General features: G+C 49.1%; 2 protein-coding genes and 1 long non-coding RNA gene across 5 annotated transcripts; 2 read left to right on the top strand and 1 right to left on the bottom strand.

Annotated features, from left to right (window-relative positions):
- Positions 1–4,848: 4,848 nt before the first annotated feature.
- On the bottom strand, positions 4,849–10,509 carry Ypel4 (yippee like 4). Of its 3 annotated transcripts, XM_070032293.1 has the most exons (6): positions 10,465–10,496; positions 10,242–10,346; positions 7,260–7,584; positions 7,042–7,085; positions 6,092–6,200; positions 4,849–5,891 (listed from the first exon to the last, which is right to left on the bottom strand). In XM_070032293.1, exons 3-6 carry the CDS (start codon positions 7,398–7,400, stop codon positions 5,802–5,804), a joined length of 384 nt encoding a protein of 127 aa, XP_069888394.1. In that variant the 5' UTR covers positions 7,401–7,584; positions 10,242–10,346; positions 10,465–10,496; the 3' UTR covers positions 4,849–5,801. The 3 variants fall into 3 exon arrangements, with proteins under 3 accessions (XP_069888394.1, XP_069888393.1, XP_069888395.1); XM_070032292.1 differs by having other exon boundaries at positions 10,242–10,509; XM_070032294.1 differs by lacking the exon at positions 10,242–10,346.
- LOC138833880 (uncharacterized) lies at positions 9,036–13,136 on the top strand. The gene is made up of 3 exons (XR_011373970.1): positions 9,036–9,179; positions 10,909–11,060; positions 12,770–13,136. It is a non-coding gene; the product is annotated as an uncharacterized lncRNA (long non-coding RNA).
- Positions 13,137–14,556: 1,420 nt separating this feature from the next.
- Clp1 (cleavage factor polyribonucleotide kinase subunit 1) lies at positions 14,557–19,203 on the top strand. Its single transcript, XM_070032291.1, has 3 exons — positions 14,557–14,734; positions 16,031–16,658; positions 18,225–19,203. Exons 2-3 carry the CDS (start codon positions 16,053–16,055, stop codon positions 18,894–18,896), a joined length of 1,278 nt encoding a protein of 425 aa, XP_069888392.1. The 5' UTR covers positions 14,557–14,734; positions 16,031–16,052; the 3' UTR covers positions 18,897–19,203.
- The last annotated feature ends 2,632 nt before the right edge of the window (positions 19,204–21,835 follow it).

The raw sequence follows: 21,835 nt of genomic DNA, 5'->3' as shown, positions 1-21,835 counted from the left end.
GTGGGGGTGGGGTGGGCTCCGGGTACGGCCGAGGCCGGGAGACCGGTGTGGGGTGCCTGGGGTCTGTGTGGGCGGGGGGGGGGGTGTGGAGCCACGCGGGGACCGGGGAGGGGGGCCGGGGCTGGGGGGGCAGCGCAGGGAGTTTTGAACCTCCCAGAACTTGGCAGGGCGTGAGCCGGTGTCTGGGAGTGAGACTGGCTGCTGGGCGGTGCTTGTGGGGTGCTGGGGGGGGTGCGCCGCCCTCCCGCCAGTTCTCGTCTTTGGGGTGACTGATGAGTGTAGGGCTGGGAGTTTGTGGGTGCACGCACGTGGGGGGGGGTGTGTACGGGCCGGCCTCGAGGTGTGTGTCGGGGTGTGTGTGTGTGCACAGTTGGGTGTGGGGGGAGAGCGCCCCTCACCCCACACTTTATCCAGCTGCCTCTCTTCTTCGTCCCTTTCACCGAACAGGGCATTCAGGACCCTCCTGGTCTCCACCTCCCGGTCGCCATGGCTGCGGGGAGGGGGGAGGGGGGAGGAGACGGTTGGAGCCAGCCCTCCCTCCTGCCCCTGCTGCTCCAGCTCAACCCCCCCCCCACCTGCCCTTTCTCTCCCTTCCACAGGCTGGGCCCCATCCCCTGCTGCTCTGGAGGGGGGGGGCAAGGGGGCAGGGGCCGGAAGATGGTGGCCAATGAGGAGGGGGGAGAGGGGAGAACTTGAGCCAGGGCCTCCCCTCCCCCATTTCCTCCCCTGTCTCTACACCAGCTTTCTGGAAGGAGCTGGTGGGGAGGGGAGGGGTAGGGGTGATGGCTCCTGGGCCCGAGGTGGGGGAGGGGTCCTGCTGGCTGGTGAGTCACGGGGGCCCCCACTCCTGAGGAATGAGTTGTGGGGTTGGGGAGGGATGGAGCTGAGAGACTCCGAGGGTCCCTGTTTCTTCTCCCCTTCACTCCTTCACTCCCCGCGAGGAGAGATCTGGGGAATAATTGTCCCGAGCTTTCTGGGTCGCCCGGTCTTGGCCCCTCTGCCTCCTGTTGGCCGGCTGCATTTCCAAGCAGGCTTGCCCAACCCCAGGAGCAGAAAGGCCAGGCTGCTGACCTTAGCCAGGCCTTGGTTTCCGTCCATTACCACTGTGCACTCTGTGCAGTGAGGCCCAAGCTTTTCAGATTTACAGGAAAAACTCGGCCTGGGAAGGCGAGAGAGAACTTCCGACTCCTTCCTGAGTGTGCGGGGAGAAGGCCAGGGGGAAAAGCCCAGAGCTCCCCAGTGGAATTCTGTCCGCCATTTCTCAGGCTGGCTGTGGAGGGGAGAGGCCGAAGTCTCCCGGTGGCTCTTCCATGGCCTGGGAAGATTGCATGGACCAGGGCACAGAGGGATCATCCTTTGGCCTCTTCTTGGGTTGCATTTGGGGTCACCAGGTCAGACCTGTACCTGACTTTCTGGGAATGGTGGCTCTAGCTGGAATGTTGGAATGTGTCGCGCTGGAGCTGTGCATGGCTCTGAGCTTTTAAACGACCAAGTGTCCTTCCAGGATTGGCATCTGGCTTCAGATTTCAGTCAGTCGCTATTGTCCTGGGATTAATGTCCTGTACTGGGGTAGACTGGGGGAAAACTGTTCAGTCTTAGTTCAGTTGTTGAGTCAGCAAACTGGATAGAAACCTCAGTTTGTAATCCCACTCCCAATGGAAGATTATCTGCATTACAGTACAAGAGAAGAAATTATTCTTACCATTTTGCTTAATGCCAAATCTGTAAGTTGCTTTGAAAACCTCAGGAGAGGTCAAGTATGGCTTAAGTTGCTTTCACCCCTGCTACCTAGAAGCTTCTTTCTTCTGCCTAGGGACCTGTAACTATACTTCCTCATTCTCTGATCTTAGAGGTGCATCTCCTCTTAAGATTATCACCTTGAAACATTATTGAAAGTTACAAGGAAGCCAGGTACCAGTGGCTCATGCCTATCTGACTCAGGAGGGTAAGATCTGAAGATTGAAGTTCAAAGCCAGCCCAGGCAGGAACATTCATGAGATTAATCTCCAAGTTAACCACCGAAAAGCTAGAAGTAGAGCTGTGGCTCAAGTGGTCAGGCATTAGCTTTGAGCAAAAAGAAGCTCAAGGTCAGTGGTAGGGCCCTGAGTTCAAGCCCTAAGACCAGCATTTAAAAAAGAAAACAGAAAGTTAGGGTCTTGGTGGAAAGCTTTCTTCTAGAAAGACTGGTGATAGACATGCAAATCTAGAGAGGGAAAAAAAGAGCTCCTGAAGGTAGCCCTCAGACTCTTGAGATTTTTACTAGTTACTTCCCAGTATCCCTTCAAAGACATGTGAATTTCCTGGGAAGAAGGGTGGATTAACACTAGAATGGAAGAGGAGAGAGAAGGTTGTACTGAAGAAGGTGCAAAGGCGCGCTGTGAGCTGGGTGGGCCAGGGTCTGGGAGAAGGGGTGAGGAGGCGGGGCCGGCATGTCTCTGCTGCTGGCCAGAGCTCTTTTCACATTGTGCTACTGTCTACACCTGTCACGAGCAGTGCAATGTTAAAAGGGCATTGGCCAGGTAGTGCTACCCAGCGCCAGCTGCCTCCTCAGCATTGCCATTTCTCCTCCTAGCTGGGCACCCGTCAGCTGCCTTGGTGGGGACTTGGGGAAGTCTTGGTTGTGCTAGCAAAATAGCTCCCCTGTATACAGCCACTTGTGTGTACAGGGCCTATGCTAAGCATTGCATAGGATGTGAACCCTCTTTTCTTTGACAGATGGCATTCCCATTTGACAGATGAGAAGACTGAGGGACAGAAGGTTTAAGCAGATTGGCTGAGGTTTTTTTTTTTTCACTTTTACGTTAAGCGTAACCCTGTTACTCACCCTCTTTTTGGAGGCCTGTCTAGAGAGATGGGAGTTAAGATCCTCTTAGGGGAAGATCTAGATGAGAGAGGGAAGGAAGAGGGTGGAAGTTCTGGTGCCATCTGCTGGTCATATAAAGGTATCATGAAGTCTTGAGTCTAAGGATAAAGGATAGTGGCAGGTTGTGGCAGAGGACTGGGCTCCTGGGCACAGTTTACTCTAGAAAGTGGGTGGAGAGGTATGTGGTGGGGGAGTCATGAGTCCTCAGAGAAGGATTTTGTGATAGAAGGGGGGTCCTCAGGAAGTGAAAAGGGTTGCTCAAAAAAAGAAAAAAAGCTTCCCCAGGAGGGAAAGACCCATGGTACACCACCCCCATACCTGCAACTCCTCCCTGGCTTTTGGAACATGGAAGGAGGTCTCCTTTCTTGCCTTCACTTGCAACCCTCAGCACAACTCCTCTTGGGCACAAGGAATTTGATAGTGAGCTTTCTTAAGAGCAGACCTATCTGGACACCTAAGAGTTGGATCGCCCGGTGCTGATGGATCACATCTCTAATCCGAGCTGCACAGGAGGTTAAGATCTGAGGATTTCAGTTCAGAACCAGGTCAGGCAAAAAAGTTCGTGAGACTTTTATCTCCAAAAGTCAAAGGTGGAGGTGTGGCTCAAGTGGTAAAGCACCAGCCAGCCTTGAGTGAAAAACCCAAGTGAGAGCAGGAAACTTGGGTTCAAGCCCTAGTGCTGGCACACAGAAATCAGAAAAGAAAATGACTTTAACAAATTGTCTCCTGTAGAGTCCAAGTAACCCTCTTAGAACTGGAGACCCCTCAGTAGACGGAGAGGCATATTTGGGAACTTTCAAGAAGTGGCTAGGTTTTTGTAGGGCTGAAACTAGGGGATAGATCAACATCCCCTAGCCTCAGTCCTCAGAAGAGTGATGTGTCATCCAGACGTGCTCTTCTCCCCTTTTCCTTCCCTCACCTGCGTGATATCCAGGTCTCTGTCCTGTCTAGATAGTCTCCTTTCTGATGCAGACAGCACCATTTAAGGGCTCTTTATAACTCCAGTCTCTTGAACAGACTTGATACAAGAATTTTCCCTGTCTACTTAGGCTGAAATGTAAGCTCTTTCCAGTTTAACTTTGGGGGTAAGAGAGGGCTACTAGGGCTTGAGTGCAGGGTCTAGCCCTCTTTTTTTTTTTTTTTTTTGCCAGCTCTGGGGCTTGAACTCAGGGCCTGGGCTCCGTCCCTGAGCTTCTCTGTGCTCAAGACTCTACCACTTGAGCCACGGTGCTACTTCTGGCTTTTTCTGTTGATGTGGTCCTGAGGAATCGAGCACAGGGCTTCACGAACTACCTATTAAGTCACATTTCCAGCCCCTGCCTGGGCCCTCTTATTTGCTTTTTTGCTCGACTGGTGATCAACCACTTAAGCCGCGCTTCCATTTCTGGCTTTTTTGGTGGTTAATTGGCAACAAGAGTCTCATGCACTTTCCTTGCCCAGGCAGGGCATCATTGAGCCCTCATCCTCTGATCTCAGCTAGGATTACAGGTGTGAGCTACCAGCACCTGGCCAAAAGATCTCTGATGTGTCCAGTCCCCTTCATCAATGGTAGGTGCCTCTCAAACAGGAATTTCACAGCACTGCCTCCAAAATGCCCATTGTGTCACAGGGCTAACACGAACAATGCCACCTTCAGCTGTTTTCCACTTCCACCCGCCTTGACCAAAAGATTCTCCTTTTAGCCTTTAAGTGTATCTCTGAGCCAACCAGAATATCATGGAACCAAGGGAGATAAAAGGGGGCTCAACGGGACTTGAAGGAAGCCCTTATTTTGAGATGAGTGAGTGCTTTAGCTTGAAAACTTAAAAATCCCATCCTTTAGACAAAGCCAAACATAACCAGTCTTAGTGAGACCTGAAGTGGTGGAGCCACCTGTGAAGTGACTGCTGCCCCCTAGTGGTGTAGAAGAGACAGGCCCTCATGGTTGCTGGCAAACTGGGGGGACAGTATTGGGTGCATACAACAAGGAAAGTCAGAACAGCTCCTCACGGGTGCTTTCCCCCTTTTTATTAAAAATAGAGCCAAACACTTTATGTATCATACAAAAGTTTCATTCGCTGGTGGCAGCCACGGGAAAGGCCCCAGTACCACTGAAGATCCACCTCCCCACCCAGGGAGCAGTGCTTGGGCCTTGGAGAAAGCCCCAAGAAGACTGCCTTCTGGCAACAGCCAGCAAAGGGGTGGGGCTGTTCCAGAGCGGCCTTCCCCACCCCACCCAATGGCAAAGGTTAGATACTCCAAAGTGCTTCTTTAGTGCCAAGGTAAACTAATAAGTAGAGTGAAATGAAACCCCTGTAATTTTTACTTTCCAGGGCCTGGGATTTGGGTCTTTACTTCCACCCATCCCCCTCCCCCACACACCTGAGTCCTTTCTCCAAAATCAAAGATGGGGGAGGGGGGGCTGGAAAGCTGACCGACCCCTCCCTCAGATCCTCAGATTTTGGGTCTCCTTCCTGGTCTAGTCTAGTTGGTCTCTTGGTGTCTGAGGCCAAAATTTTACTTCAGAGCCTAAGATCTCTTTTCTCTCTGCTAATCAATGGCTTGGGATCTTCTAGCCTCAGCACCCAATATTCATCTTGTTCTTTTTTTTTTCCTCCCCCTTCCTAAGGTCCTTTCTGCCTGAATTCACTCCCTGCCATCACTTCTACCAGGCCTTAGGAACAAGGGACTACCACCATTTCCTCTCCCCAGTTCTGGGTTTCTCTGACCGCTGCCCACTTCCTCCTATGCCTTGAACACCCCTGGGGTTCTACCAGACCCCTGTGCCAATGGGGTCCTGGGAGTAATGTAGAGGCAGGGAAGGCGTTGGTTGGAGCCGGGTTTTTCCCCCAGGGGTGGGGCAGTACTCATGCTGGTATGGACTGCTGGGCAGGGCCGTGGGGCAGGTGTGTGAGGAGGGTGGGGCATGCGGAGGAAGGGCATGGCCTGCCTGAGCCCCTCAGTCCCAGCCGTTGTCCTTCACCATGTGTGACATCTCAATGATGTATTTCCCTTCTTTGTATTTCTGGCTTGTCTCAAAAGCTTGTTCCTGATGGAGAGGGAAGCAGTGGGCATAGGACAAAGCGGGTCCCCGCAGCTCCCACAACCACCGCCCACATAGGCCAGCCCAGTTCCGAGTTCCCTCTGGACCTTGAGAAGACCTGACAAAGACCTGACATGCTCAGTGGGGCCTGGGCTGGCCACTTTTTAAAGATGGCCCGTTTTCCTTCTACCCAAGGAAGTACTTACGTATTTCCAACCCAGCGTGGTCTTGCAGCTTTCGCAGAAAATGTCAGCTACCGAGTGGAGCCCCGTGAGCAGGAGGCGCTGTTCCGCTGGCCCACAGCCCACGTTGACCCTGTCTCAGGAAACAGGAAGGACGCAGCACCCAGTAGGGTTGCTCTGGTCAGTCTAGTCCCCAGACAGACCCAAAGGACTCTCATCTAGAGAGAGGTAGAGCCAGGCCTGGTGGCTCATGCCTGTAATCCTTACAACTTGGAAACCTGAAATCTGAGGATTGTGGTTTGAAGCCAAACCAGGCAGACAAATTCAAAAGACTCTTATCTCCAATTAATTAGCAAAAAAGCTGGAAGTGGAGGTGTGACTCAAGTGGTAGGGTACCAGCAATTGAGAAAAATAAAACAAAAACCAAGCTAGTCAGGCATTGATGGCTCATACTAGTAAGCCTCACTGCTCAAGAGGCTGAGATCTGAGGATTACAGTTCCTTGAGACTCTTATCTCCAATTAGCTAACCAAAAAAAAAAAAAAAAAGCCAGAAATGATGATGTGGCCCAAAGTGGTAGAGCATTAGCTTTGAGCACAAAAGTTCAGGGACAGCACACACACACACACACACACACACACACACACACACCTGAGTTAAAGGTGAGTTGTAAGTTTGAGCCCCAGTACTGGCACAAGAAGAAAAAAAAGAAGAGCACTAGAAGCTGCTTCCTCCGGCAGTCCACCGTTTTATAACTAGTGCCTGGGTCTTTTTTTTTTTTTAGTGTTTTGATTTCAGTACTACCCAAACAACCCACAGAACTGCAGGCTGATGTTCCTGAACCCCTTTGCAAAAGAGGAGACAAGGTCTGAGAGGACTTGAACGCCCACCCCCTTTCCCCACAGAGGAAACGTGGTCACACGCACAAGCACACACACATACCACCCATACACACGAAGAAAGAGGTAGACTCACACGGAGTTAAACAGGTAGGCTCGGCCATGGCTCCCTTGGAAGGACTGTGGAGACATAGGACAGACAATGACCACTGGGCAGCCCCCCACCCACTGCCTGAGCTAGCCCCCAGCTGAGGTGTGTTGGGGGTGGGGTGGGGAGAGAGGTGCATTCCTGCCTCACCCCCAGCCTGCTGAGAGAAAGGCGGGGAGTGGAAGGTTCCCCGGGCTTCAGCATACCTTGGAAATAAGCTCATCGTGTTTGGCCAGATGTGCGCGGCAGTGGACGCAGCTGTACGTGCGGTGGCAGCGGGGCAGGTAGCTTCGGAACGTCTTGGTGGGTAGACAGGCAGGGGCTGGGCCGGGGTCGCAGCTGGGCATGACGGGTTGAAGCACGATGCCCTGGCGGGCTGGAGGGGCTGGTGCTGTGCAGCCCCCACAGAGCCGGTCGCAGGTGAAGCAGCGGAGCAGGTTGGCTAGAGCCGTGTTTCAGGGCAGGAGAAATGTGGGGGGGCTGCCCGGCCAGGGCCCCCCCAGACGAGAACCAGATAGAAATGGAAGTGATCTAGGAAGACAGGGAAAGGGCATCAAGGAGTTGTGACCTCATGAGGTAACTGGGGTGGGGGGGAGAGGGAGCTCAGATCACCTCTGTCTCTGCCTCCCCCATGGCTACCTCGGTTTCCTCCTGTTCCCATCTCCATGGCTCTGGAGTCTCATTCTGCCTCTCTCTCTCTCTCTCTCTCTCTCTCTCTCTCTCTCTCTCTCTCTCTCTCTCTCTCTCTCTCTCTCTCTCTCTCTCTCTCTCTGGGAGGTAGTAGCCTCCACCATTTTCCACTGAGAACAGCCCGCTGGCACCATTGCTACCTTCTAGGGCTCTCCTGTGTTCGCTCTTCCATGAGGATCTGCACCCCAAAGCCCAGGTAGGCCCCTGTGCCTCAGGGCTTTTTCCAAGTCAGAGCTGCCCCTGTGAGATGCTTTCTTCTTTTCTTTTTTTATGACATCCATTTACAATTCAATTTGATCCTGAAGAAACTTCAAGGGGAGTGAGGACAGGGGCCGTGTTGTAGGTATACGCACTCTGCTTTAGCCTGCACCTTGGGCTGGGTCCTGGGATACACGAGAACTTTATAGAGGTCTCCTTCAGTTCCAAAGACCTCTTTTGTGGCTGCTCCTCTAGCCTGCATCCTGGGCTACTGTTCGTGGCTGACGTGGGGGAGCCTGTGTCTTCTCAACCTTCTGGACCATTTGTTCTGTCTTCTGTCTCTCTCCTCTACTCTCTCTCCTTTCTCTTTCTTTCTCTCTCGGGACTATTTACTTGCCCCATTAATAACAGGCACCCAACCCTAAGAGAGAAAATATCTCTTCCTTGGTCAAATCTGCCAACTGGACCAATGGGAAATGAACAGCACATCAGAGCAGGCAGACTCCAGAGCTGTGTGTATAGTATATCCACAGTAAGCAACAGAAACGAGCAAATCCACAGTAAGCAACGGAAAAGGGGCGATGGGGGGGGGGGGGAAAGCAAGCTCCTTATTTTTAAAGGCTGTGCTTTAGGGCATAAGTTAGGTGAAGGAAATGTTTCTCTCTCCCAGGAGCTAGGTCAAAACAGCTGTCTGAAGAGAAAATGACTGCTAGGTTCTGATTAGCAATCTTGAGGAAGACGTTGGCCCCGTGCTGTCCAATCCAAAGTGGCGGAGGTCCTGGACGCAGAGGATACGCAGGGAGGGGTGCTCTGGGGGCTCTGATAAGCAGGTGAGGCACTGCTGGCTCTTTCATGGGGCCTCCTGCCCTTGGGGGTGGGGTCACCCAAGTCTCCTCCAAAGATGTCATCCGGGTCTTCTGGCCATGTTAGATGCCCCCCCCCCCCGGGAGGGGGGCAGAGAAGGAAGCGTGGCTTTGGTTGCCAGGGCAAACAGGCTCCCCCTGTACCCCGTGAGTACAAGCGCCCTGGCTGCTCCATTCTTCTCCTGGGTCCCCAGGCAGTCTCTCCACAAAAAAAAAAAAAAAAAAAAAACACAACACAGCAACGACAACAAGCATCTTCAGTTCCAGGTCCTCTCCCCCTGGCTGGGTCCCAAGCAGAGACACCTTGGGCTGAATTCAGGGTGACATTGGGGTTCTGGCTGCAAGAAATGGGTCCTCCTCGAGAGGAGATGACAGGTGAGCATCTACCACATACCTCCTTGAAAAAAGTCCTGCTTTGGAGGGCTGGGAGGTGAGAACCAGTTAAGGCCCCCCGCCCCTCCCCCCTCTCTCCCTCTCTCTCTCCCTCTCTCCCTCTCTCCCTCTCTCCCTCCCTCTCTCTCTCTCTCTCTCTCTCTCTCTCTCTCTCTCTCTCTCTCTCTCTCTCTCTCTCTCTCTCTCTCTCTCGCTTGCTCCTTCCCCAGCTTCCATCTGTCACGCCTCCCTCCTTCTCCCCTGGTTCCTAGTCTAGCTCAGGAGAGGCTGCAAAGAAAGAAAAAGGCTAGGAAAATCACAGAAGGGAGAGTAGGGCTCATTTCTTTTCTCATCTCTGATCACAAGGGAAAAGCAAATGGGCAAATGATTGCGGGGGGGGGGATAAAAGTGAGCCCCAGTGTGAGCTGAGGCTGTCTGTACTGGGGAGGGGGGTAGGAAAGACTGACAGGATGGACGGATGGACTGACAGCTGACAGCAGAGGTTGGGAGGTAGAAGCTGAAGGAACCAGGTATGAAGCCCCAATGCATTTCCGGTGGGGAAAAGCAGGCGGGGGGGGGGAGGGGTTGGGGGACACCTGCGCTCACAATACATGTTCTGTTCTACTCTAAGGTTTCACCCCTCCGGGGCTGGTATTTTCAGTATGGTATGGTCCAGATAATTAGCAGCGGCAGCTAGCTCCCAGGGCGGGCTTTGGGGGTCTGTACCAGCAGCAAAACAATAAACACTGATGCCTGATGCTGTAGCCAATGATGCCAGGAAAGAAGTGCGGGAATCATTATGGGAGCTTGGTGAAGGATGGCGGAGCTGAGAGAGAGAGAGAGAGAGGAGAGAGAGAGAGAGAGAGAGAGAGAGAGAGAGAGAGAGAGAGAGAGAGAGAGAGAGAGGAGAGCAGCAGAGCAGAGGCAGCGGGGAGGGGGAAGGGAGGACAAAGGGTGGATGAATAATGCTTTTTTGCGAAGAAGAGAAAACAACACACAGCAGGAAGAGGAAATTTGCAAAAGGAAGGAAAAAAAATTGATTGGGAGAAGGGCTGCCCCCCTCACCTTGAAGTCTGCTCCAGAGATCTCCGTCTATCTCTCTCTCTCTGTCTCTCTCTGTCTCAATCTCCCAATCTCTCTGCTCACTCTTCTCTCTTCTCTTTTCAGCTCCTTCAAGGGGGAAAGGGGTTGGAGGGCGTTGGAGGGGGAGGGTCGTTAGGGGTTCGAGATTGGGGCTGCGAGGCTGGGCAGCTGCTGGAGGGGCCAGAGGGTGCCCCTGGTTCTGTACCTCGGTCTGTGGGTGAATGTGGCCGTGTGTTGTGGAACTGCATCATAACACTGTGAGTCATCCGTTCCCCCCCCCACCCCCCCCACCTCCCACGTCAGAGCAGGGCTGGGAGACACAGGAGGCGGGTTGGGAGGGAAGGAGGGGACAGGCATCCAGGGACCAAGCTTTGGGGGAGTGATAAAAGGGAGGAGGTGGGCAGAAGAGGGGGTTGGGGGGGGGGAGCTGAGGAGAAGCCAGAGGAGAAGCAGGATGTGAAGTGGCGGTGTCTTGGTGTTACCAAGGAGAGAGAGAACTCTAGGGAAGGACAGGACTGGGAAGGATAGAGGGAAGGAGATAGCTAGACTGGTGTAGTGAGAAGTGGATACAGAGAGCCAGGAAGGGTGTGATTGTATACACACACACACTCACAATTTAACAGAATACATTTTTTTTTTTTTACTGCAGCTCAGATACCAGCCTTTACAGAAGGAAAAGAAGGCTATCCTAATTGTCATAGATGGCAAAAGGTGCTCCCAAACTGTTATTTGTACCAGACACCCTAACTTCCAAGGCTCAGTTGTATTCCTGAAGCAATCACTGATCACATCGGACATCTGGTATGTAGAAATCCCTTAACAGTTGCCTTCAAACTGTTTCACAAATGGAGATACTTACATAAGGTGCTGTAAACTTTTTTTTCCCCTCTTTTTCCTTTTCTGCCAGCCCTGGGGCTTGAAGTCAGGTCCTGGATGCTGTCCCTTAGCTTTTTTGCTCAAGGCTGGTGCTTTTCCACTGCTCAAGGCAAAAACTACACTTTTGCCTTTTTGGTGGGAAATTGGGGTTAAAAGTCTCATAAAGTAGCCCGGTGCAAGTGGCTCATGCCTGTAATCCCAACTACTCAGGAGGTGGAGCTCTGAAGGTTGAAGTCACCTGGGTACTGTCGCTCACGCCTGCTCAAGGCAAGCATCTACCACTTGAGCCACAATGCCACTTCTGCCTTTTTTCTTTTTGAGTAATTATTGGAAATGAGTGTCATAGAGTTTCCTGCCCGGGCTGGCTTCGAACTGCAATTCTCAGATCTCAGCCTTCTAAGTAGCTAGGATTACAGGCATGAGCCACCAGCGCCAGGCTGAGCACTAGTCTTGATCACAAAGAGGCTCAGGGACAGGACCCAGGCCCTGAGTTCAAGCCCCACAACTGATTTAAAAAAAATGGTTCTGGGGATACAGGTAAAATAACAATACACAATTTGAGTATTTTGAAGACAGCACCATTAGTTTGAAACTGAGAAAAAGATCTGGGTAAAGAAAGAAGAAAGGGCTGAGCACTGGGGGCTCAGGCCTGTAAGCCATCCTAGCTACTCTGAGAACAGTGGTTCAAAACCATCCCTGGCAGAAAACTAACCAGCCAACTAACCAGCCAAGAGCTACAAGTAGAGCTGTGTCTTCAACGGTAGATCGCCAACCTTGAATGAAAAAGCAAGTGCAAGTGCTAGGCCCTGAATTCAAATTCCAGTAGTGGCATACACACAAGGAAGAAGAGGAGGAGGAGAAGGGGAAAGAGGAGGAGGAAGAGGGGAAGATGTCCGGCTAGCAGAGGATTTGAAGATACTGTTAAGGGGGAAAAAAAAGAAGATAAATTAGCTTTTAGGACAGTGATTTAAAGTTTGAAACAGTCAAGTTTCAGCTGGCGGGGAGACTGAGCACATATGAGAACAGAGTTCTCTGGAGGTGGAGTGAAGGTGTCAGGAGTACTCAGTGAAAGACTGAAGGTGAGGAGAAAGCATAGGTAAGCACAGATATATCTAAATAAAAATGATTTTTCTGGTCATTGGGAGAAATTGCCTCAAAGGAGACATGGTGGAGGTGAAGAAAAAGAGCAGACCTAGGAAATAGGGTATATGGAAGCTGGGAAGGATGAACTCAAGAAGGAAATTTGCAAAGGGAAGTATGGAAGTGAAAGTTTGAAGCATGGTAAGAGCAGAGAGCCAATAATTAATTTTAAAAAATGCATGCGGGGACTGGGAAGGTGGCTCAGTGGTAGAGTGCTTGCCCTGCATGCATGAGGCCCTGGTTTCGATTCCTCAGCACCACATAGGCAGAAAAAGCCGGAAGTGGTGCTGTGGCTCTAGTGGTAGAGTGCTAGCCTTGAGCTGAAGAGCTCAGGGACAGCGCTCAGGCCTAGAGTTCAATCTCCATGACCAACAAAACAAAAACAAAAACAAACAAACAAACAAAAAACAAAACCCCACAAATGCATGAACAGTGACTGAATGAAATACTAAGTCTGAGACCAGTGGCTCACACCTGTAATCCTACCTCCTCAGGAGGTTGAGATCTGAGGATTGTCATTGAAGCCAGCCTGAACAGAAGAGTCTGTGAAACTTACTGTAAGGTCCATTCCTGGATGGCGAGCAGACCCCGCCCAGTACCTGCATTACCCAGGCCACTGGTACACCTGGAAGAGGTCACACGGATCTGATGTGGCCACACCTTTCTCCCACCTGGTCCCACCTCCTCTTACCTGGTCCCAATTCCCTTTACCTGGACACACCTTTCCCCGCCCCTATCCTAGATAAGGCCTAGGCCAGGCCCGGATGCTCTCTTTCCCAGGTATTTCCCAGGTCTCTTCCAGGTCTTTCCCAGCTGCGTGGAGGGCCAACATGGCCTGGTGCCAGCCCGAATGATGAATAAACCTACCCCTTATCTGAATACCATGTGTGTGGTGCTGTTCTTACTTGGCCAGCTCTTTTTAAAAACCTAACACTTGCCTCCAATTAATCAGCAAAAAGCCTAAAGTAGAGCTGTGGCTCAAGTGGTAGAGCACTAACCTTGAGCAGAAAAAATTTAAGGAATACCGCCCTAGTACCAACATAAAAAAATTAAAATTAGGTGGAGATTCCAATTATAGTAACTACTGAACAGGATTCGTGTAGGGATTAAATGACTTTACAGATGTAAACCCCATAAAACAGTATCTAGCATCTAATCCTATATAACTGTTGTCATAACTGGACTCAAGACTCCCTAACCCAATTTCCTTCCTAAATGAAATTGGAGATAATAACGCTGATTTCCCAGGGTGCAGTGAAACAAGATATCTGAAAAGCCTTAAAAGTTATATCTAAATGAATGATATTGTAATAGCCTCCCTCTTGCCTATATTAAACTTGCTGACATCAGATATTTTCTCTAACCATGGGTATAGTATTTAGTGATTTATGTACATCATTCCAGCCATTTTCAAAACAATTTTAAGAGGCCATGTACCATTCTTATCATCATCTTACAGACAAGAAATGACTCAAGAGAAATGAAACCTGTGGTTGGTCCAGTCACACTAAGCAAACAATATAAATCTAAGTTCATGAAATGATTATAGACATGGTCGAACCTGTTGAGATAAATGATTGACACTGTATAAAATGTCAGAGATTTATGGGGAGATGTCAGGGAACGAGGGAGAGAAAGAGTCCCTTATAAAAACCTCAACTTGGGCTAGAATGTGGGTTAGTGGTAGAATGCTTCCCTACCATGCATGAGGCCCTGGGTTCGATTCCTCAGTGCCACGTAAACAAAATAATAATAATAATAATAATAATAATAATATATAAAAAATCTCGACTCAGTGGGAGAAAGATTGATGAGTAATGACTGAGTTATCAGTAACTGGAAGAAATAATAGGACTTTTATTTTCCTTTACTATAGGAAAAAGTTTATTGGTGCCTTCCATGTGCCCAGCACCGTGTACAAAACTCTTTTCCTGCACTTTCAATACCTCTAGGTTTTCTTCTGCCCAAAGGCAGTTTTGCTCATTTCCCCACTTCCTGGCTTGCGTTCCACACAAGTTGGACATGGTAAGACCTCGCGCCTCCATCACGTTCTGACCGCCCTTCGCTTTCCTGGACAGCAGGTGGATGGAGCGAGGCCCAGCATCCTACGCGCAGGCAGGATGGGCGTGTCTGTCACGCCTCCGCCCTCCCCTCACCCGCGTGCGTCACCGTGACGTCGACACCGCGTCCACCGCCGGAGTCACGCGCACAATGCCTAAACTACAACTCCCAGAAGGCTAAGCGGCGACGCCTATCCACCCACCCTCCCACCCTCCCCGCCCTCGCGCGGCAGCTCCGGCGCGACTACAAATCCCAAGAACCAACGCGCTCGAGTCGCCTCTTTCTACTGCGCCAGAGCGGAAGTCCGCTTATTTCCGGCGTGCAGTTTGTACCGGCGCGGTTTGTAGTTAGGCTGAGTTCCGGTGCCGGACGACTTTTGGTACAAGTGATTTGTGCAGGTAAGATGATGAGCTCCAGAATGTTGCCTCCCTGAGGCCTGGGCAGATTTTGGTTGTACGTGGGGTGATTGGATCTAGACCTGCGGTTCAGGATCGGAAACAATTCCTCACCTTTCGTGTGTGTGTGTGTGTGTGTGTGTGTGTGTGTGTTTAAATCTTACCAAGTGCTTGTTTCCCCCTCCCACAGACCCTCTGTGGGCAGTGTTCTTCAGAAGTGGAAGTGAGGAAGGGCTAGGGCCACTCGACTGACAGCTGAGAAAAAGGTTCAGAGAAATGATTGTCGATACGACTTGGAGTTGCTGGCTAGATCTCCAAGTTTTTGTGAGGCCCAACTTGATGTCCTCGGCTTCTCATTCACATTGCTGACGTCTTTGTGGGGCTTAACTCAAGGCTGCATGCGCTCACTTGTCCTTGTTCCTTGTCCCTGGAGGCTGGTGCTCTACCACTTGAGCCACTGCGCCCTCAGATCTCAGTCTTCTGAGTAGCTGGGATTACAGGTGTGAGCCACTTCCCCCTCCTCCCCCTCACGGGTTGCAAGTGTCTTTTTTTTTGGGGGGGGGTCCGGTCATGGGGCCTGAACTCTGGGCCTGGGCGCTGCCCCTCAGCTCTTCAGCTCAAGGCTAGCGCTCTACCACTTGAGCCACAGTGCCACTTCCGGCTTTTTTCTTTTTGCTTATGTGATGCTGAGGAATTGAACCCAGGGCCTCATGCATGCAAGGCAAGTGCTCTACCACTGAGCCAACTTCCCAACCCCAAGTGTCCTTTTCTTTTTTTTTTTTTTTAAATTTAATTTTAATTTTTATTTTTTGTGAACATACTGTACAGAGGGCTTACAATTACATGGGCAAGATAATGAGTACATTTCTTATCAAGCATTGCAGCCTCCTCCTTTGTTTACCCTTCACATCCCTTCCCAGCCTCCCCCCCCCCCCCCACAAGTGTCCTTTTCTTAAGAGTTGGTGAGTGAACATCAGTTGCCTTTTCTCCAGCTGCGTATGTCCACAGCGTGATGGGGTCATAAAGATGTGATAATCAAGTCTCCCATTAATCTAGGGTTTTTCCATATTTACTCGGTATTTACTGAGGTGCCTACAGTCAGTTTTTCAAGTGCTATTCTAGGAACTGGTGATACCGTAGAAAACAAGAAATGCCTGACCCCTTCTAGTGGAGACAGTAAGTATGTAGTCAGACAGTTGGTAATAAGCAGAGAGAAAATGTTAAGGGAAAGCATCCATTGGGACATTTTGAGCAGTGGCCTCACTTTTGTTCTCTTATGATCTGTTGTTTGTGTTCTAGACACAGTAGCCGCGTAGGAAAGATGGGAGAAGAATCCAATGATGATAAGAAGCCAACGACTAAATTTGAACTGGAGCGAGAAACAGAACTTCGCTTTGAGGTGGAGGCATCTCAGTCAGTTCAATTGGAGTTGTTGGTGGGCATGGCAGAGATCTTTGGCACAGAACTGACCCGAAACAAGAAATTTACTTTTGATGCTGGTGCCAAGGTGGCAGTTTTCACTTGGCATGGCTGTTCTCTGCAGTTGAGTGGTCGCACGGAGGTGGCGTATGTCTCTAAGGACACTCCTATGTTGCTTTACCTCAACACTCACACAGCCTTGGAGCAGATGCGGAGGCAGGCAGAAAAGGAAGAGGAGCGGGGCCCACGAGTGATGGTGGTGGGCCCCACCGATGTGGGCAAGTCTACAGTTTGCCGCCTGCTGCTCAATTATGCAGTGCGTCTGGGGCGTCGCCCTACTTATGTGGAGCTGGATGTAGGCCAGGGCTCTGTGTCCATCCCTGGTACCATGGGGGCCCTTTACATTGAGCGGCCAGCAGATGTTGAAGAAGGTTTCTCCATCCAGGCCCCTCTGGTCTATCATTTTGGCTCCACCACTCCTGGCACCAACATCAAGCTTTATAACAAGGTGAGAGTTAAGCCAAGGCTCAGGTGGATAGCAGGGTGGCTAATCAGGATAGGATGCTTAAACTGCAGAGACAGGTTTAAACTGCAAATACAGGCTCAGAGGGCCACTCTGAGGCCTTATTCTAAGCAATTTATTAAATGTCTACATAGGATGTCAAACAGGAAGCAGAAACAACGTAAGATTAAATCCACTCTCTACTGTGTGAAAACCACAGGCATTAAAAATACCATTTTTCTGTGGTGGCATGGTGCCTGTAATCCCATCTAAAGGGAGGCCGGGATGAGAGGATCATGAGTTGGAGGCCCCCTGCAGCTATATAGCAAGACATGTCTTAAAAAAAATCAAGGCTGGGGCTGGGAAGGTGGCTCAGTGGTAGAGCGCTTGCCTTGCATGCATGAGGCCCTGGGTTCGATCCTCAGCACCACATAAGCAAAAAGAAAAAAGCCGGAAGTGGCGCTGTAGCTCAAGTGGTAGAGCGCTAGCCTTGAGCTGAAGAGCTGAAGGACAGTGCCCAGGCCCAGAGTTCAGGCCCCACGACTGGACCCAAAAAAAAAAAAAAAATCAAGGCTGCTGGATGTTGGTGCCTCACACCTGTAATCCTAGCTACTCAGCAGGCTGAGATCTGAGGATTGAGGTTCAAAGCCAGCCTTGGAAGAAAAGTCCATGAGACTTAATCTCCAGTAAACAAAGAAAAAGCTGCAAGGGGTAGAGGAGCACTAGTCCTGAATAAAAAGAAGCTTAGGAATAGCACCCAGGCCCTCAGTTCAAGCCTCATACTGACCCCCTGTTTGCCTCCCAACCCCCCCCCCCCCAAATAAAGGGTAAACAAGGCACCAGTGGCTCATGCCTGTAATCCTAGCTACTTAGGAGGATGAGATCTGAGGATCATGATTCAAAGCCAGTCCAAGTAGGAAAGTCGATGAGACTAATCTTGAATTAACCACCAGAAATCTGGAAGTGGTCCTGTGGTTCAAGTAGTGGAGCACTAGCCTTGAGCTCTGAAGAGCTCAGGGACAGTGCCCAGGGCCCAGAGCTCAAGCCCCACGACTGACAAATTTTTTTTTTTTTTTTTTTGGGGGTCCGGTCATGGGGCCTGAACTCTGGGCCTGGGTGCTGTCCCTCAGCTCTTCAGCTCAAGGCTAGCGCTCTGCCACTTGAGCCACAGTGCCACTCCCGGCTTTTTTCTTTTTGCTTATGTGGTGCTGAGGAATCGAACCCAGGGCCTCATGCATGCAAGGCAAGCGCTCTACCACTGAGGCACCTTCCCAGCCCACAACTGACAAATTTTTTAAAAAAGGCTAAACAAAATGAAAGAACACCTACAAAAAATAATTTTGAGTTAATTGAATGCTCAGGCAGGAACATTGAGAAGTTGAAGACAGGTGGGCTTATATAGTGAAACTCTTATAAAAGCAAACAAAATACATGGGCTGAGTCTGAAGAGTATCTATGTGAGGGTCTGGGTTAGATCCCCAACTCTGCATAAAAACTTACTTTTCTTATACCCAATACCCTTTATATGAAATCATCTTATTTCATTTTGTGGTTCTCATCATTCTTTTTCAGATTACATCACGCTTAGCAGATGTGTTCAACCAAAGGTGTGAAGTGAACCGAAGGGCATCTGTGAGTGGCTGTGTCATTAATACCTGTGGCTGGGTCAAGGGCTCTGGTTACCAGGCCTTGGTGCATGCAGCTTCAGCTTTTGAAGTGGATGTGGTTGTGGTTCTGGATCAAGAACGACTGTACAATGAACTGAAACGGGACCTGCCTCACTTCGTACGCACCGTACTGCTCCCTAAGTCTGGGGGTGTGGTAGAGCGCTCCAAGGACTTCAGGCGGGAATGTAGGGATGAACGTATCCGCGAGTATTTCTACGGATTCCGGGGCTGTTTTTATCCTCATGCCTTTAATGTCAAATTTTCAGATGTGAAAATTTATAAAGTGGGGGCACCCACCATCCCAGACTCCTGTTTACCTTTAGGCATGTCTCAGGAAGACAATCAGCTCAAGCTGGTACCTGTTACACCTGGCAGAGATATGGTGCACCATCTACTGAGTGTTAGCACTGCTGAGGGCACAGAAGAGAACCTTTCTGAGACAAGTGTGGCTGGCTTCATTGTGGTGACCAGTGTGGATCTGGAGCATCAGGTGTTTACTGTCCTGTCTCCAGCCCCCCGCCCACTGCCAAAGAACTTCCTCCTTATCATGGATATCCGATTCATGGATCTCAAGTAGAAATCAGCACAAAGCCTTGTATTCCAGGGCATAGAGATCTTCTAGCCATCACCAAGAGCAGATGGACTGAGATGATGATGATCTGAGAGACCAGCTGACTAGAAAACTGGATTCACTTACTATTTTCTTAGATCACTTAGGTTGTTACTTTGAACACTGGAGATCTCCATTTTTTTCTCTGCTACCATATGGATATATATATATTTTTTATCATTTTATAACCTATATATAGGACTTGCTGATTCATTTATCCAGGATGAAAGTGAATTAAATGGACTCCCTCCAATAAATTTACAACTTAAAAATATTTTAATATATGGTTGTCATATCATGTTAGTTGGTATAATTTTAAAATGTTTAATTCTTCCCCTAAATAATATGCAAATCCTATGATTTATTGCTAAAAATCCTTAAGGGAGGGGAATGCCAAGCTTCTACTTATGAGCCAAGTGAGTTTTCATGATTGTTCCTTTTTGCTGTGCCCTTGGGTGATAAATCATTACAGTGCCGGGGTTAATAAGAGGAGTTAAGGATAATCTTGGGATGAGTTTAAGATCTAGTTTCCTCCCTGTTGCATTATCTTTCCAAGTCCTAAGTCAAAGTGTATCTCAAACCTTTAGGTGGCTTATAAGAAAAGAAATTGAAGAGGAAATATAAAGAGCTGAAGCTTTAGCTGTAGTTCAGTGGCAAAATGCTTTTGGCTAGCATGCTCAAGGCCCAGGGTTTCCTCCCTTCCCCCCACCCCCCCAATACAAATATCTAATACATGTTAAATGTCATTTCCTTTTTATTGTGTATGGTATGGGGTTTCAACTCAAGGCTTTCAGGCTGCTTGTCTTGCTTGGTTGGCACTCTAGCATTTTAGCCATACTCCTACTCTGGCATTTTGCTGCATAATTGAAGATAGAATCTCTTTGACTTTTCTCTCCTCCAAACCTCAGTCCTTCAAATCTCAGCTTCTTGAGTAGCTAGGATTAAAAGTGTGAGCCACTGGTGCCCTGATTCTTTTGTTTTCGTTTTGTGCTGATCTTGGGACTTGAACTAAGGAACCGAGTGCTGTCCCTGAGCCTGTGTTGAGGCACAATGCCATTTCTGGCCTTCTCTGAGTACAGTAGTTTATTAGTGATAAGAGCCTCATAAGCCACTTTGAACTGCAATCCTCAGACTTCTGAGTAGCTGGGATCACAGGTATGAACCATGGCCTCCTGCAGTATTTACATTTTAAAAACCAAAAAAAGTCATTGTTGGTTTAAATGCCATACAGGGCATTTTTCTTTGATGAGGTGAGCTAAAAGTGACTCTGTGGCTTGTCATTTGTAATCATGAGAAAATAAAAGCAAAAGGAATTTGAAAAAAGTACAAACTGCACTTTAAAAGTATCAGCCATATGCTGGTGGCTCAAGACTGTAATTCTAGCTTTTCAGGAGGCTGAGATGTGAGGTTCGCAGTCTGAAGTCAGCCTGGGCAGGAAAGTCCGTGAGACTTATTTCCAATTAATGACAGAAAAAGCTGGATATGGCGCTGTAGCTCAAGTGGTAAAGTGTTGGCCTTGAGCAAAAGGAGTTTAGGTACATTTCCCAGGCCTAGAGTTCCAGCCCCAGGACTGGCAAATAAATAAAATAAAAAACCAGGTATTACTTGATCTCTACATCAAAGTTTAATTCTAGCATAATGTTTTAAATATCCTTTTGTCTTAGTCTACATTTCACTCTGGACTACTTTTCAAAAGAGATTGGCAGTTTAAGTCTTTTTTTTTTTGGGTCCAGTCGTGGGGCCTGAACTCTGGGCCTGGGCGTTACCCCTTAGCTCTTCAGCTCAAGGCTAGTGTTCTACCACTTGAACCACAGTGCCACTTCTGGCTTTTTTCTTTTTGCTTATGTGTTGCTGAGGAATCAAACCCAGGGTCTCATGCATGCAAGGCAAGCACTCTACCACTGAGCCACCTTCCCAGCCCCAGTTTAAGTCTTTTTTAAAAACAACTTTTTTAAAGTTATAGAAGTGTTACAAGTTACTAAGTTAGGTAACATTTGCATATTTTGAGTGAGTTTTGCTGGGGGAAATTTTCTGAACCCCCTGAGCAGTTTAACTCTTATGCTCTACTAATAGATCCTTTCCACAATATACTTCTCATGGTAATACAAGAATATGTATCTAAACCTTTGGATAATGACTTTCAGTGCTCATCTAGCTAAAACAAGCTGGCAACCCAGTTGTCTAAGGTTCCCAATAACCCAGAGATGTTTGGTACCTCTTTAGCCAACCAGGCCTTTTCTCTTTAACACTGTCCAGCCAAAAGACATCCCTATTAGCCAGGTGCCAGTGGTTCAGGCTTGTAATCCTATCTACTCAGGAGGCTGCTATCGGGGGATTGCAGTTAAAAGACAGCTGGGACAAGAAAAGTGTGAGACTCTTATCTCCAATTAGTCATTAAAAAGCTGGAAATAGAAGTGTGGCTTAAGTGGTAGAACACCAGTCTTGAGTGGGAAAGCCAAGGGAGAGTTATAGGCCTTGACTTGAAGCCCCCCCCCCCAAAAAAAAATATCTGGGAGAAGGGCAGCATTGGTGAATAGAGAATGAAGGAGAAAGATAGTATTGTAGGATTGTCACCAGGGACGGGATGAATTTGAGAGGGATACTGTGTGCATGTATTAAAGGTCACAATGAAACCCTCCCCTCCCCCCCTTGTACAACTAATGTGTACTAACTAAAAATGCCTTGTTTGTGGAATGGAGGAAATGAAGAAAATTTAAAATCCAAGAAAAATATCCAGGAGGAAAATAGCATTGGACTTCATGTAGGAAACATGACTTCCAAGTAGAAAAAACTACAGAAATTATCCTATCTCAAATCTATACTTCATCTGATCTCAAAGTTTAAAAAAAGAAAAAAATATGTTGCAGTCCACGGTGGATTGAAGTTGGTAGCAAGAATGAAGTAGA

Source organism: Dipodomys merriami, unplaced genomic scaffold, assembly GCF_024711535.1.
Source record: "Dipodomys merriami isolate MVZ:Mamm:240054 unplaced genomic scaffold, mDipMer1.0.p SCAF_21, whole genome shotgun sequence".
NCBI lineage: Eukaryota > Metazoa > Chordata > Mammalia > Rodentia > Heteromyidae > Dipodomys > Dipodomys merriami.
Note: the sequence above shows the minus strand (reverse complement) of the source record. Positions and strands in the feature narration are given on the sequence as shown.

Coding starts and splice junctions, on each gene's coding strand:
- Ypel4 (XM_070032292.1), bottom strand. CDS start 7,400: ATGCCCAGCTGCGACCCCGGCCCAGCCCCTGCCTGTCTACCCACCAAG. Junction 6,201..7,041: donor GCCTACCTGTTTAACTCCGT/GTGAGTCTACCT, acceptor TTCCTGAGACAG/GGTCAACGTGGGCTGTGGGC. Junction 5,892..6,091: donor CCACGCTGGGTTGGAAATAC/GTAAGTACTTCC, acceptor CCTCTCCATCAG/GAACAAGCTTTTGAGACAAG.
- Clp1 (XM_070032291.1), top strand. CDS start 16,053: ATGGGAGAAGAATCCAATGATGATAAGAAGCCAACGACTAAATTTGAA. Junction 16,659..18,224: donor ACATCAAGCTTTATAACAAG/GTGAGAGTTAAG, acceptor ATTCTTTTTCAG/ATTACATCACGCTTAGCAGA.